At 38.1% G+C, this 14,192-nt stretch overlaps 1 protein-coding gene across 1 annotated transcript in view; it reads right to left on the bottom strand.

Moving 5' to 3' along the window:
* LOC131927098 (protocadherin Fat 4) overlaps positions 1-14,192 on the bottom strand; it is a 54,111-nt gene that overhangs the window by 7,314 nt on the left and 32,605 nt on the right. Inside the window, exons 23-33 of the mRNA XM_059282757.1 lie at positions 10,737-10,990; positions 9,930-10,152; positions 7,571-7,755; positions 7,087-7,213; positions 6,386-6,586; positions 5,608-5,765; positions 5,043-5,139; positions 4,334-4,558; positions 808-3,940; positions 336-474; positions 1-66 (exon numbers count right to left, since the gene is read on the bottom strand). The exon at positions 1-66 is cut by the window's left edge and continues 301 nt beyond it. Of these exons, the coding sequence (XP_059138740.1) occupies positions 1-66; positions 336-474; positions 808-3,940; positions 4,334-4,558; positions 5,043-5,139; positions 5,608-5,765; positions 6,386-6,586; positions 7,087-7,213; positions 7,571-7,755; positions 9,930-10,152; positions 10,737-10,990 (4,808 nt within the window). The remainder of the gene's footprint in view (positions 67-335; positions 475-807; positions 3,941-4,333; positions 4,559-5,042; positions 5,140-5,607; positions 5,766-6,385; positions 6,587-7,086; positions 7,214-7,570; positions 7,756-9,929; positions 10,153-10,736; positions 10,991-14,192) is intronic.

The following is a 14,192-nucleotide window of genomic DNA, read 5'->3' as shown; positions in this document are numbered from 1 at the left end:
CGTCAATATTGATTGACCGAATGTGGGGTAGTTGTCGTTGACGTCAACAACTTTGACAACCACTTTCTGTTTTGAAAAAAAAACTATATTTATTACTAAACAATGTACACGATGAATTGTTCTTCATTTTGTCTGCACAACCCTATAGAACGCATGTTGTAAAAATTTACTATTTTTACTACTAAAAATTAATAGCCTAACCTTCAAATTTTATAATCCATATCTAAGTTCAGTAAAATTATAATATTTCAAATAGTAAAAACATCAGTTCTTAGAGACAGATCATGCATTTCTTACTTTTAGAGCTGCCTATACATTAGTCTTGTAAAACTGACCTTAGTGACGTATGTGCCGTCGTAACGTTCGACAGACACCTCCAAGACGTAATAGGCGTATTTCTCCCTGTCTAAAACTTTATTGGTGATCAGAACACCAGTAATGGTTAGCGTAAACGTTCGGTCATAGTTACCGCTTCTAAAACAAACAAAAGATAACGAGATATTTGAATACGTATGCCTATAGTTCAAATTAAAATACTTCAAATAATGACAAAATTATCAAGGATTTATCGTCCGTGAATTTATTTAAACTTAAATTTACAAGATACTCAATTGTTGATTTTTTTTTAAATAATGTATTCAAATATTAATTATAAGTGTGTAACATTAACATACATTCATAATAGTAAAGATGGTAATGTTTGATTTTTATCAAGCTTTTTTATCTTTTCTAATAAACCACACAACCCGTTATCCCTTGGATAAATTGGGAGGCGGCAGGAAATATACAATTAACAAAAGTACTTACACTATTGTAAACGTGTCTCCAGTCCAATCTTTCTCAGGTGGTATAGTGTCTACTACGGTTCCTATAGGCTGGTTCTCCTTCACACTAAATGAATAGTCTCCAGAAGGTGCCTGAGATACAGGGTTTACAGTGATACCGATAGTAGCAGTACCGTTAAGTGGCGGAATACCCTGGTCGATCGCAGCGATGACAAGCGTATAAAAGCTCTTGGAATATTCCAGTGGTTTAGTCGTTTTTACTTTTCCGTTTGAAATGTCCACATTAAATAGACCGTCGTCATTTCCACTTTGAATGATGTAATTCAATGCCCCGTTAACACCAACATCTCTGTCTGTAGCGTTGACATCATACAGCAATGTCCCTACTACAATGTTTGAGAAAATCTCGAGGTCAACTCTGGTGAAACCCAAATTTGGTGTGTTATCGTTCTCATCTTTGACGGTCACAGTGACAGTCGCTGAGGCTGTGTTGGACCCATCTGACGCAGTTACAATGATGACGTGAGTTCTGTTAGACTCGTAGTCCAAACTTTTGTTCAATGAAAGTTCACCTGTGGATTTCGCTATCTGGAAAATCCCAAAACTGTTAGTAGCAATAGCGTACGTCACCTCACCAAATGTTCCAGAGTCCAAATCTGTAGCCAGGACGTAGAAGAAAGTCTCCGCCAAAGGAAATGTTTCGGGAACTGCTACGTTGTAAACGCTACTTGTAAATATAGGCGAGTTGTTGTTGAAATCAGTGACGCTTATAACGACCACACTGGTCGATGATCGACTACTGGCCCCTGCATTATCTACCGCCTTAACGTAAAAGTTGTAGCTCTTTGCTGTCGAATATTCCAGAGAGCCAGTCAACGATATCACACCTGTTGTTGAGCTGATAGTAAAAGGCGCGCCTGACTCAATTGAGTATGTCAACTTTCCAAACTGACCAACATCCTTGTCTGTTGCTGTGACTTGTCCAACGATTGTTCCAGTTTTTGCCGTTTCGTTGACTGACCAGGAGTAGATAGTTTGTGAGAAAACAGGGTCGTACAAATTGACCTGTGTGACGGTTATAGTTAAGTTGAACGTACTGGTTAGTGAATTATTGAGAATGTTTTGTGCTAGTACAACTAGTGTGTATGAGCTTGTGTTAGCGTAGCTTAAAGGTTCGATTAGTTGTAGTTCTCCACCCAATGGCTCGATGTAAAATTTATTTTGAGAGTTGCCGGACTTTATTGAATAAAGCAAATCACCCCCGGCATGTTCTTTTGCTCCGTTAGCTGTCGCGTCCATGTTGTATATTAAATCTCCTGCTGTTGTCGTTTCTAACACAGAAATAGAGGCTGATGTTGGGTTAAAAAGGGGCTGTTTGAACTCTGGGTCTATGGTCACTGTGACTAAAGCTGTAGAGTAGCGAGGTGGGGTTCCATGGTCAGCTGCCATTACTTCAAGAATATAAAGTGAGTTGGTGTTTGCGTCTAGAAGGATATTTGATGTCAAAACTTTTCCTACAAACTTGAAGGCGTTGTTTATGTTTCCTGATGTGATATTTAAAGTCAAGGTGCTGTTGGCGCCATTGTCAGTGTCTGTTACTGTAAGTGTAACTATAGACGCACCTGAAGCAGTGCCGTGTTTTGTATTGACTGCATAAATTGCTGGACTAAATACCGGATCATTGTCATTGACGTCTGAAACTGTAATGCCGATGGTTGTTGTATTTGTTTGATTATTGGTATTGTTTACCTTAACTACCAAGGTCAGTGACTGATAACTCTCGCGGTCCATTGGATAGTTTAAGTAAATCCCACCTAGCCTTTCATTGACAGAAAACTGATCTGTATTTGACTGACTGGTGATGTAGTAGGTCAACTGTGTACCGAAATCTTTGTCGCTGGCGGTGATGTTAAAGACGTTAGCACCCGCAGCCGTGTCTTCAGGTAAAGTGATATTCACAGTTCCACCTGGACTGATTAATATTGGATTCTGCTCGCTCACATCTTTCACTGTTATAAAGACGAGGGTAGTGCTGCTTAGTTTATTTGGCGTGCCGCGATCTGTAGCACACAGAACTAGTGTGTAGGATTGTGTCGTCTCGTAGTCCAACACACTAGCCAATGAGAGAATGCCTGTGTTGGAGTTGTATTTAAAGACATTTCCTGTGTTTCCAGATAGGATAGAATAATCTATAGTTGCATTGTTACCACTGTCTGGATCTGTAGCTGTGATGGGATAGGATGTAGCTAATCCAGCTGTGCCTTCAAAGATAGCATAATTGTAGTAGCTGTTACCGAACTTTGGAGCATTATCGTTACAGTCCAATACTGATACAGTTACAGTTCCAGAAGTTACAAGACCTGAGGCAGTCGATGCTTTCAATACAAGAGTGTATGACGTATAGGTAGTTTCTCTGTCAAGGGACTTGACAAGTCTGATGGTGCCCTGAGTTTGGTGAATGTTGAAGAAAAGTAATTCGTTGCCGCTCAGAATTGAATATGATATTAACTCGTAGGTCCCTGAAGCTGAAGCTGTCATTATAATGTCCGATACATTTGTGTTTTCGTAGACCTGTACTACTTTTGATAGACCAGTAAAGACTAGGGTCTGGCTAATTTTTACTTCTACTGCTATTGTTGTTGTTCTTGCGGGTGTTTGACCATCCGACACGCTAAACACTAACGTGTAATCCCCAACCTGGAATGGACCAGACGACTTCAACCTGACCGACTGTTGAGCTGAGTCGACCTCAAAGAGATTATAGGTGTCTCCAGAAACTAACGTGTATTGTAGGCCATTGGCTGACACGTCTCTATCCGTGCAGGAAAACTTCCATAAGAAATTAGTGACGTCAGTGCTGGGTGTGATGAGAAAGGGAGCGATGGGGTCACACACGGGCTGATTATCGTTCTCGTCTTTTACGTTGATGGTCACCGTACAACTTCCGGTCAGTTTTGTCGTGTCTGATTGGTCTTCTGCAAGTACGATAACCGTGTAGTAGTTCCGAACTTCCGCATCCAGACCGATACCAGTAGTCAGATTTCCCGTTACTCGATCAATAAGAAAAGGTTCTGTGATGTTCAGCAGTGAGTACAAGACGTGACCGTCATTGCCATCGTCACCGTCAGAGGCGGAGACTCTTGTGACAAACGTGCCTGCAAGTTATTGAAAGAACCAATGATAGTTATCTATTGCTATGTTTCCTTATTCTGTTTACACTAAGTGTTATTAACTGATTTTATTTCACAAAAACATGTAAAAATGCATTTCAAGCAATCGAAACACAATGATAGGCCTACTTAAACTGCAGAAATCAGAAGCTAAATTGGCAAGTAGAAGCAGACTACGGTATTTTGATATTTTACCGTAAGGTTAAAATACTATTCCTAAACTACCACTAAACATTTAGCATACTATAGAAGTGAAGGTGTTTTACATTTCTTATGTTGTTTGTTGTTGTTTGTTTGTTGTTGTTTTTTTATCCTTTTTTTAAAAATAAACTTAGTACTTAAAACTCCCTTAAATACACCAACATTTAAAAATAATACCTGGAATACTTGATTCACTAATATACGCAATCATATTTGTTTGACATGTGGGCGTGAACTCATTAGAAGGCAGAACACTGATGTAAACATAAGCTGTTGACGTCATGGTTGGGTCTTGTTTATCTACTGCATTAACTTCTAATAAGTATGACGTATCTGTCTCATAGTCCAGCTTCCCGTTGACCGATACATCTCCAGAGTTGGGGTCGATTCTGAAGTAGTGGCCTATAAGTAGATGGTCAGCTTGTAAGATAAAAATTGTTATGGTAACGTGTAATACTTTTTGAGACTCCTAAACTTAAAGAATATTGTTGATAGTATTTTTTTTAACAAAGTCATAAGTATCTCAGCTTTTCTCAAATAAGATGTTTTCCTTGCATTGACAAAAATCATCAGTAATTATCCCTAACATAGATATATGTATTCCTCTGCTTTATTGATGAAAATAATAATTTGAAAAAGAATCATATATATTCATAACTCTAAACTACCTTATTTAATTAACGAAAAGCGATTAATATTCTAAAAACTTAAGCCTACCGTAGTTCATGTAAAAAGTGACAACTCTAAACTACCTTATTTAATTAACGAAAAGCGATTAATATTCTAAAAACTTAAGCCTACCGTAGTTCATGTAAAAAGTGACAACTCTAAACTACCTTATTTAATTAACGAAAAGCGATTAATATTCCACAAAACTTAAGCCTACCGTAGTTCATGTAAAAAGTGACAGGTTCATTTGTTTCAACTCTGAGAACTGTTGTGGGTTTGGTGGCGTTCTCTCGGACTGAGCCTTCGTAAAGAGACTGTGGGGGGACATGTTTGATATTTTGCTGTCAACGTATGACTTTTTTATGTCGTATGAAATTTTAACCAACGCCTTTAAATATTGGAATTTGTATTTTACCATTTCACAGATTGTCAGAATATAATAACAGATTATCCCATATACTTTCAATTTTGAGTACATTTAATTTGTAAGAGACAACGAGGCCTAACATATTCTTTTGTGTTACCTTTCTAATTCTCTACATAATTCTCTAAGTCTGTTATAGTTAAAACAATAAACACCTAGCTTATTCTCCAATGTTTAATAGTTTGGTCCAGAACATCCCATTATATATATATATATATATATATATATATATATATATAGTAACTACTACCTGAGCTTTGACCTGGATTGACCCTAAGGATAGTATGGGGAATCCACCTGGCGCCTAAAAGCCTCAAGTTGAGGATTTTAAAGCGTGCAGTGAAATGTGATGACTCACCATGTTAAATACGGGAGGCCCGTCGTTGACGTCGATCAGATTGATGGTCAGTGGCGCGGTGCTGGTGTTGGTTGTCTGGTCAGAAGAATACGCCTCCACAGTACAGTTGACAGAGGCTGATGAAGTGTAGTCCATTTGGGCCGAGACGACCACTAGACCTTTCAAAACAAATGTCAACATCACACGGTTTTAGATACACTCGCGACATTCATCCAATGAAAATATCAAGTAATTGTTAAAACAAATATCGAAACAATGCCATGTAACATAATTCGACAAGTTTTACTTTTGCGTTTTACTATAATTTGAAGTTTACCTTTGGCATTCTACTTAAATTTTATAATTTTTGCCTTTGACTTCTACTATAATTAGACAACGTTTTACCTTTGATATTTTACTTTAATTTGATGACTTTTACCTGTGACAATGTACTATAATTTGACAATTTTTACCTGTGAATTTATTTATGGTAAACCAGTCTTTGGAGCAGTTCTTTAAAGCATACGTAATTCTTGAATTTTCAGTATTAGTTGCATCGGCATCACTAGCATTCACTTGAATAACTGATGTTCCAATCGGCACATCTTCTTTAATACCTATAGGGCATATATATATATATATATATATATATATATATATATATATATATATATATACAGGCATTTGAAAAATTCGATTTCTGTTTAGTGCACATTTTTCGTTTTCATTTTAAATAATTATAATATTTTAAAATTTTCAAAGAAAACTACCATTATAAATGTGAATATCAATGACATACTTGTTGAAAGATTAGCTTTGAACACTGGGATATTATCGTCCACGTCTAGAATAAAAAAGATTGCTGAAACAGTTGTCGTGCGGGCGGGTGATCCCGAATCTGTTACTTTTATTGTGGCTGGTATATTTCTCGTCTGCTCGTAGTCCTGCTGGATGTTCAAGGTCACTTCACCAGTAGAGGTTATGTTAAGACTGGAGTTGGCTGAAAATTATAGACAGCATTTCAAAAATTGTTTTCCTATTTTTTCCATTATTTATTTTTTTGGTAAGATTTAATTTTTTTTCAAATTAGACTAGTAACTACTATTAATATAAAAACGTTAATTCAAATATTATCAGAGCCCGTCTATATTTTAAAAAAAAAAAACGTCAGCTGTTTATCAAGTTTATGGAATTAAAAACATTTAACTTTTTTTGGTCTATCGAAAAAAAAGTGGGTGAATTGTGAAATATGTCAACGGCTGGATATCATTATTTAGATTTCTTTATTTATTTTTTTCGCATCTATAAATAAGATTTTAAAAATATACAATCTTAGAAAAAACTACCCATCTATAAATATGATTTTTTTTAAAAATACAATCTTAGAAAAAATCACCAATCTATAAATATGATTTAAAAAAAATAAAATCCTAGAAATAAAAATCACCCATCTATAAATATGATTTAAAAAAAAAATCCTAGAAATAAAAATCACCATACCTGTTGCAATGGTGTAAGTAAGGCTATTGCCAGTTGAGTCGTTATCCGTGCATGAAAGTTTGGCCAGAGGTTTACCTGGTGGCTCACTCTCAAGGAAACTGGAGGCGATTGTGTGCATGTTACAGACCTAATAGTACAGAACACAAAATTAATACATATTTGGTTACAGAAAATAATTGTGTTTTTTTTTTTCAATCCGTTTCTGTACTAGAGAATAATTACCCAAACGAAAAAGATCCCAGTCGAAATAGCCTCGACAAAACGGCTCCATTCTAAAATGTTTTACAAGTGATATTTCGAAATGAGGCGTGTTAGCGTCATTCTTTTGTTGTAGACCGTTTGAGTGTGTTAGTTCATTCGCGAAAAATTTTGTCGATAGGTTTTATATCCGTCCGTTTTGAAGGTGCACGAAACCAGTTACGTACTTTTTAACCAACAGAATTTTTTTTTTTACAAATCTAGTCACTGTAAAGATTAGACTTACAGGTGAATTGTCATTGACGTCACTGATGTTAATAGTTACATCTAAGGTGGTTTTGTTATCAGTGTCCGGGTTGTAGGCTTCAAGTCTGAGCGTGTACGACTTGTTGTTCTCGTAGTCCAGTTCATCAATTAAAATAACCTCGCACTTTTGGCTGTCTATAGTGAACTTTTGCTCATCATTGCCGCCTGGGAAAACATAATTCAGGTGTTAGTCAGAAGTTTGAATAGGGTGGGAGGGATCAGCGTGGTCGAGTCGGTAAAGCTTATGGTTGTTAAACGGAAAAGTCTCATGTTCGAACCCTCGGGCAGATGAGGCTTGCCAGCTGGAGACAGCCACTCTTCTAGGAGAGACAACTCCAAAATCAAACAACTGCTGCCGTGTAGTTTGTTCTTGGTTGGACAAAGGCTATGGAAGCTAATCCAAAAAGAAAAGCAGGCCTAAATGGTGCATAACCAGTTGACACGTATACTTGGTTGTGTTGGAGGAAATCTCTACCAGGGATTCTATTCAGACGTTTAAAATCAATCACACACCGAACCAATCACACACCGAACCAATCACACACCAACCCAATCACACACCAACCCAATCACACACCAACCCAATCACACACCAACCCAATCACACACCAACCCAATCACACACCAACCCAATCACACACCAACCCAATCACACACCAACCCAATCACACACCAACCCAATCACACACCAACCCAATCACACACCAACCCAATCACACACCAACCCAATCACACACCAACCCAATCACACACCAACCCAATCACACACCAATCCAATCACACACCAATCCAATCACACACCAACCCAATCACGCACCAACCCAATCACATACTAATCCAATCCAATCACACACCAACCCAATCACACACCAACCCAATCACACACCAACCCAATCATACATCGAACCAATCACACACCAACCCAATCATACATCGAACCAATCACACACCAACCCAATCACACACCAACCCAATCACACACCAACCCAATCACACACCAACCCAATCATACATCGAACCAATCACACACCAACCCAATCACACACCAACCCAATCACACACCAACCCAATCACACACCAACCCAATCATACATCGAACCAATCACACACCAATCCAATCACACACCAACCCAATCACGCACCAACCCAATCACATACTAATCCAATCCAATCACACACCAACCCAATCACACACCAACCCAATCACACACCAACCCAATCATACATCGAACCAATCACACACCAACCCAATCATACATCGAACCAATCACACACCAACCCAATCACACACCAACCCAATCACACACCAACCCAATCACACACCAACCCAATCATACATCGAACCAATCACACACCAACCCAATCACACACCAACCCAATCACACACCAACCCCATCACACACCAACCCAATCACACACCAACCCAATCACACACCAACCCAATCATACATCGAACCAATCACACACCAACCCAATCATACATCGAACCAATCACACACCAACCCAATCACACACCAACCCAATCACACACCAACCCAATCACACACCAACCCAATCACACACCAACCCAATCACACACCAACCCCATCACACACCAACCCAATCACACACCAACCCAATCACACACCAACCCAATCATACATCGAACCAATCACACACCAACCCAATCATACATCGAACCAATCACACACCAACCCAATCACACACCAACCCAATCACACACCAACCCAATCACACACCAACCCAATCACACACCAACCCAATCACACACCAACCCAATCACACACCAATCCAATCACACACCAATCCAATCACACACCAACCCAATCACGCACCAACCCAATCACATACTAATCCAATCCAATCACACACCAACCCAATCACACACCAACCCAATCACACACCAACCCAATCATACATCGAACCAATCACACACCAACCCAATCATACATCGAACCAATCACACACCAACCCAATCACACACCAACCCAATCACACACCAACCCAATCACACACCAACCCAATCACACACCAACCCAATCACACACCAACCCAATCATACATCGAACCAATCACACACCAACCCAATCATACATCGAACCAATCACACACCAACCCAATCACACACCAACCCAATCACACACCAACCCAATCATACATCGAACCAATCACACACCAACCCAATCATACATCGAACCAATCACACACCAACCCAATCACACACCAACCCCATCACACGCCAACCCAATCACACACCAACCCAATCATACACCAACCCAATCATACACCAACCCAATCACACACCAACCCAACAAACCTACACCTAAGACACGACTTACCTACAATCCTGACGTATGTTACCTCGTCACCCGACCCAGGTAAATCTAGGTCCGTCACCCCGCATCTCGCCACCACGGTGCCAAGCGGCGTGTCCTCTGGGACGTCCGTCCTGTACGGTGACAGGTCAGTGATGCTCGGGGGGTTGTCGTCAACGGACAGCACGCTGACCACCACTGTGACGTCAGTGACGTTTGCGTTACCGTCATCTACGTCAACGATCAACTGGTAATGATTGGTCGGTTGTATTTAGGATTTAGTTGGAGTTAAAGGAGTTCATTTAGGATTAAATGCGCTGCTTATATTTAGGATTAAGAAGATTCAATAAGATTACTCGGTTTTGTGTTGGGATAATTGGGTGTTTGGGTTCGATTTATGGATTTTGGCTAGAAATAATCTGTTTTGTTTATAATTAGTAAGTTTTTGTTAGTATACATAAGTCTTAGGATTAATAGGGCACAGTCATGATTTGAATTAGTGGTCTTTTTGTACGCTTAATGGGGTTTATGAGGAAATTATTTAAAAGGGAAAGAAAGGTTCAAAAGTTAAGTATCTCTGTGTATATCATATACATGTATGGCGTTTTAGCTGTAGATATGTACGATTTAATGATCCGTAATTTATACAGTGTAGAATATACTATTATTTGATAATAGAATCTCCGGTTAAGTTATGTCGAGCTACGCGGCTCTTCACCCCCATCCCCCACCCACCTCACCCCCCTCTTCCCAGTTGTTGTTTTTTTTATTTTAATATAAAATACACATATCTGTTGGGAAAACAACAACAAAGACGGGGAGACAACTCACAATGTACGGCGTAGAGTAACTCCCGTTAACTTGAAGTTCCGCATCCAGTTTTTGGGTGACCCATAGTTCACCTGTGCTGGGATCGATATTAAAATAACCCGCGGTGTCTCGATAACTTGTGAGGCTGAAGGAGTAGCTGATGTTGCCTCCGTCAGGATCGGTACAGTTCAGGTCGTATAGTGGTGTGATAGGCAGCGTATTCTCGGTAACGTTGATGAAGTGGATGGTTTGACTGCATTTGGGAGTTCCGCTATCTGCCAGGTGAAGTAGAGTTACTGAGTAGTTTTTATTGCATCATTTTATAATAATGTTTTTTTTTCTACTAGATAATGTATGTATACCTAAATTGTTGAGTACCAAAGTAATTTTTATTAGTTATTAAAAGTACAAATTGTATTCACTGTAGAAATTCAGAAAATATAGAACATAGATTATTCATAGATATAAGATTCTGAATATAGGGCTGAAATAAGTATAGATATAAAAGTGTTTTTTTTATTTTTTATTTTTAAAGTATTATAATTTACATTCTACAATGAAGTTTGTTCGACAGAAGAAATTTAACATTTTTTAAAAAACGTGTTAAAAATTTTATGTACAGTTTATGTGTGTATCCCATTATTTTTGGTATTCTTTTTGCAGTTTATTCTATTTGCAGTCACCATTTTTTATTTTAAGTATGAAAAATAGCCCCCCCCCCCCCCCCCCTTACATATAGTGATTGTCTTACCAACGAAGACTATAAATCCACAAAGTTCAGCTATCGTTACCCACGTGATAAAACAGAACTTGACTTGATGCCTCATGGTCACACATTACGCTATTGCTCTGGAATAATGATGTACATGTTCAGAACATATCGAAATCGAACTCGTTTATTTAACACATTTATCTCTTCCAGAGGCACTAATTTTTGTCACTTAATTTTTAAAATGTTATGAAATTTTAGAATAAATACTTACATCGTGTTGTTATTATTACGTTTTTTCAGAATCTCTACCGTTTACAAAAGGTTATTGAAATGTATAGTTTTTCACAAAGTCCTATTGAAATCACAAATATACACAAGCCTCTATCCAAATTGATCACTTAATGTTTCAATTGAATTTAAATCTCTGTGTTTTTTGCAAAGATTAAAAGCGAATTTCTCCCTCCGTGCACCACACACCATATCCACTACCAGGGCCACTTCCTCAATGTCTCATCTGGTCTCTACCTGGATCACGTCGCCACCCGCGTCCTAACGACAGCAGACAAACATGACCGCAAACTTATCAACTCGTGACAACACTTTCTCCAGGCTGGAATCTACCGACAACAGCTGATAGTGGGGATCGAGCGTTGGCGAAACCTGGGCTGAACATGGAATACTTGTATCAGTTTTCGTAAAATCTCAATTAAAACTCTCGCCTGTATTACTTTATATATGTAAGTTAGTATGGCCAGATCAGTTTGCCGTCTATTTCCTTTATGATAGTTAGTTAACTCGACGTGGTCGAGTGGGTAAAGCTCATTGGTTGCTAATCCGATAAGTCTCGCGTTCGAACCCTAGGGCAGAGGAGATTCGACAGTTGGGAACAGCAACTCTAGGAGGGACAACTCCAAAAATCAAACAACTGCTGGCTTGTAGTTTGTTCTTAGTTGGACATACGCTATGGAAGCAAATCCAATTTTTTAAAAAGAATTTAGTCTGAAATTGAAGTCAACGGCCTATATGGCGAATAATAAGTTGACACGTATACTTTATTGTGTTGGAGTCCAACAGTAAAATTACGAACGCAGAAAAGTTAGTTAATTTTCATTTCCGTAGTGGCATCTCAGTTTCTCGTCGTAGTTTTCTTTTAACGCTGAGTAACTCTATAGCTTCAATGTTCTGCCTTTTCGCTACGACAATTATTCTCTAATACACGCATAATTTTGTTACATATCATATCTTCTGGATTTTTTCTGTCTTCCCCTGTTCTTGCTTATTCAAGATAATTGTTTAGGTCGCTAAATGTGGTCCAGTTTTATAGAAAACGACTGTTTACTTAAACTTAATTCTAAAGTCGAGAGTTTTGTTAATGGCATAGTGAGTCCTTGAACTTGCACTGATATAAATCGTACCGCAGTAAGCCGAGATCGATAAAGCTTAAATGGATACCTAGGCTTAAGGGATAATCTGTCTGGAATTTTCTGTTGTTTTGCTGCTTATAGTTTGTTTTTTAATATAATCTTTTCACATAGGCAGATGAACTTGAGATCATGTTTCAGTGACATCGGCATAAAGGGAGATAATGTGGGCATCCTTACCCCCAGCCGCCTTAGTTTTTTTAATGTGAGTTAGGTACCCTTCAGAGCTGAGTTGAGCTCCAGATCCAAACTCGAGATTTTCATGCCGGTAGCCGTCAGCTCCACCAGCTAACCACGCCGCCCCATAACTTTTTGTTCTAATTTTTTATTGCACAAAGTAGTTTTTGAAGCTTGTCTTATTACAGACAGTAAAATTAATCACCAATTAATAGGATAATAATCTTACATGATAAAATTACAAGAGTTTTAATCCTGCCCTGAGACAATTTTCCCCCTCAAATCAGGGCTGATATTTTGATACGGATGACATAATGTTTTTAGGACATTTTTATAGGGAATAGTACAACGTGTCAATCATATAATTTTTAAATGTCTAATATGAAAATAAAATCGATACCATTTTAAAATATCAGGCTTGTCAGCATGTAAACTATGCAATCAATCAGTTCTGTCTTATCAACGACCCTGCCTGGTCGTATCTAAAAGTAGATTTTCTAATGGCGTATCTTAAAAGTAACATCGATCTGACACTTTTATACGTGTGTTTAGATACGTCTTAAGGTATCTAACAGAAGATTTTCTAATGGCATATCTTTAAAGTAACATCGATCTTAGACTATTGAAGTGTGTTCGGGTACGTCTTAAGGTTTCAAAATGTGCATCTACTAGCATTGACATGCGCTAATGGGTTAATATTTAGTATACTACAAGATAAGAAGGTATTTTTACAAGGGTGTCTATGTGTATACTCTGGAAAATAAAAGTTTCTTATGTTATGATGATAAAGGAAAAGGCTTGGCCTGCCAAAACGAAAGACGCGAGTTCGGATCCCGTGCTCGAGTCTGTAGGACTTCCCAGAGTCCACCCAGCACTGATGGGAATTTGATTGAGGTCAGTGAAATATATGAACTCTACTTCATCTGTCCCATCTAAATACCTTCTGTAGAAATGGTTCAAAACTTAGTTCGAAATCTTTAACCACAAACGAGCATACAATCACACAACCATTTTCAACTCAATAAAAGCTAGCAAATAAAAACATATTGCAATTTGACACATCATTTATTTTTTATAAATGTAAAAACAATAATGTAAACTTTTAAAAAAAAACTCAACATCAACAAGAAAAGAATGTTACTAAAATTTGTAGTTGGTTTATTTTTT

Source organism: Physella acuta, unplaced genomic scaffold (assembly GCF_028476545.2).
Source record: "Physella acuta isolate Inbredline_101_S28 unplaced genomic scaffold, ASM2847654v3 ptg001372l, whole genome shotgun sequence".
Taxonomy (NCBI): domain Eukaryota; kingdom Metazoa; phylum Mollusca; class Gastropoda; family Physidae; genus Physella; species Physella acuta.
Note: the sequence above shows the minus strand (reverse complement) of the source record. Positions and strands in the feature narration are given on the sequence as shown.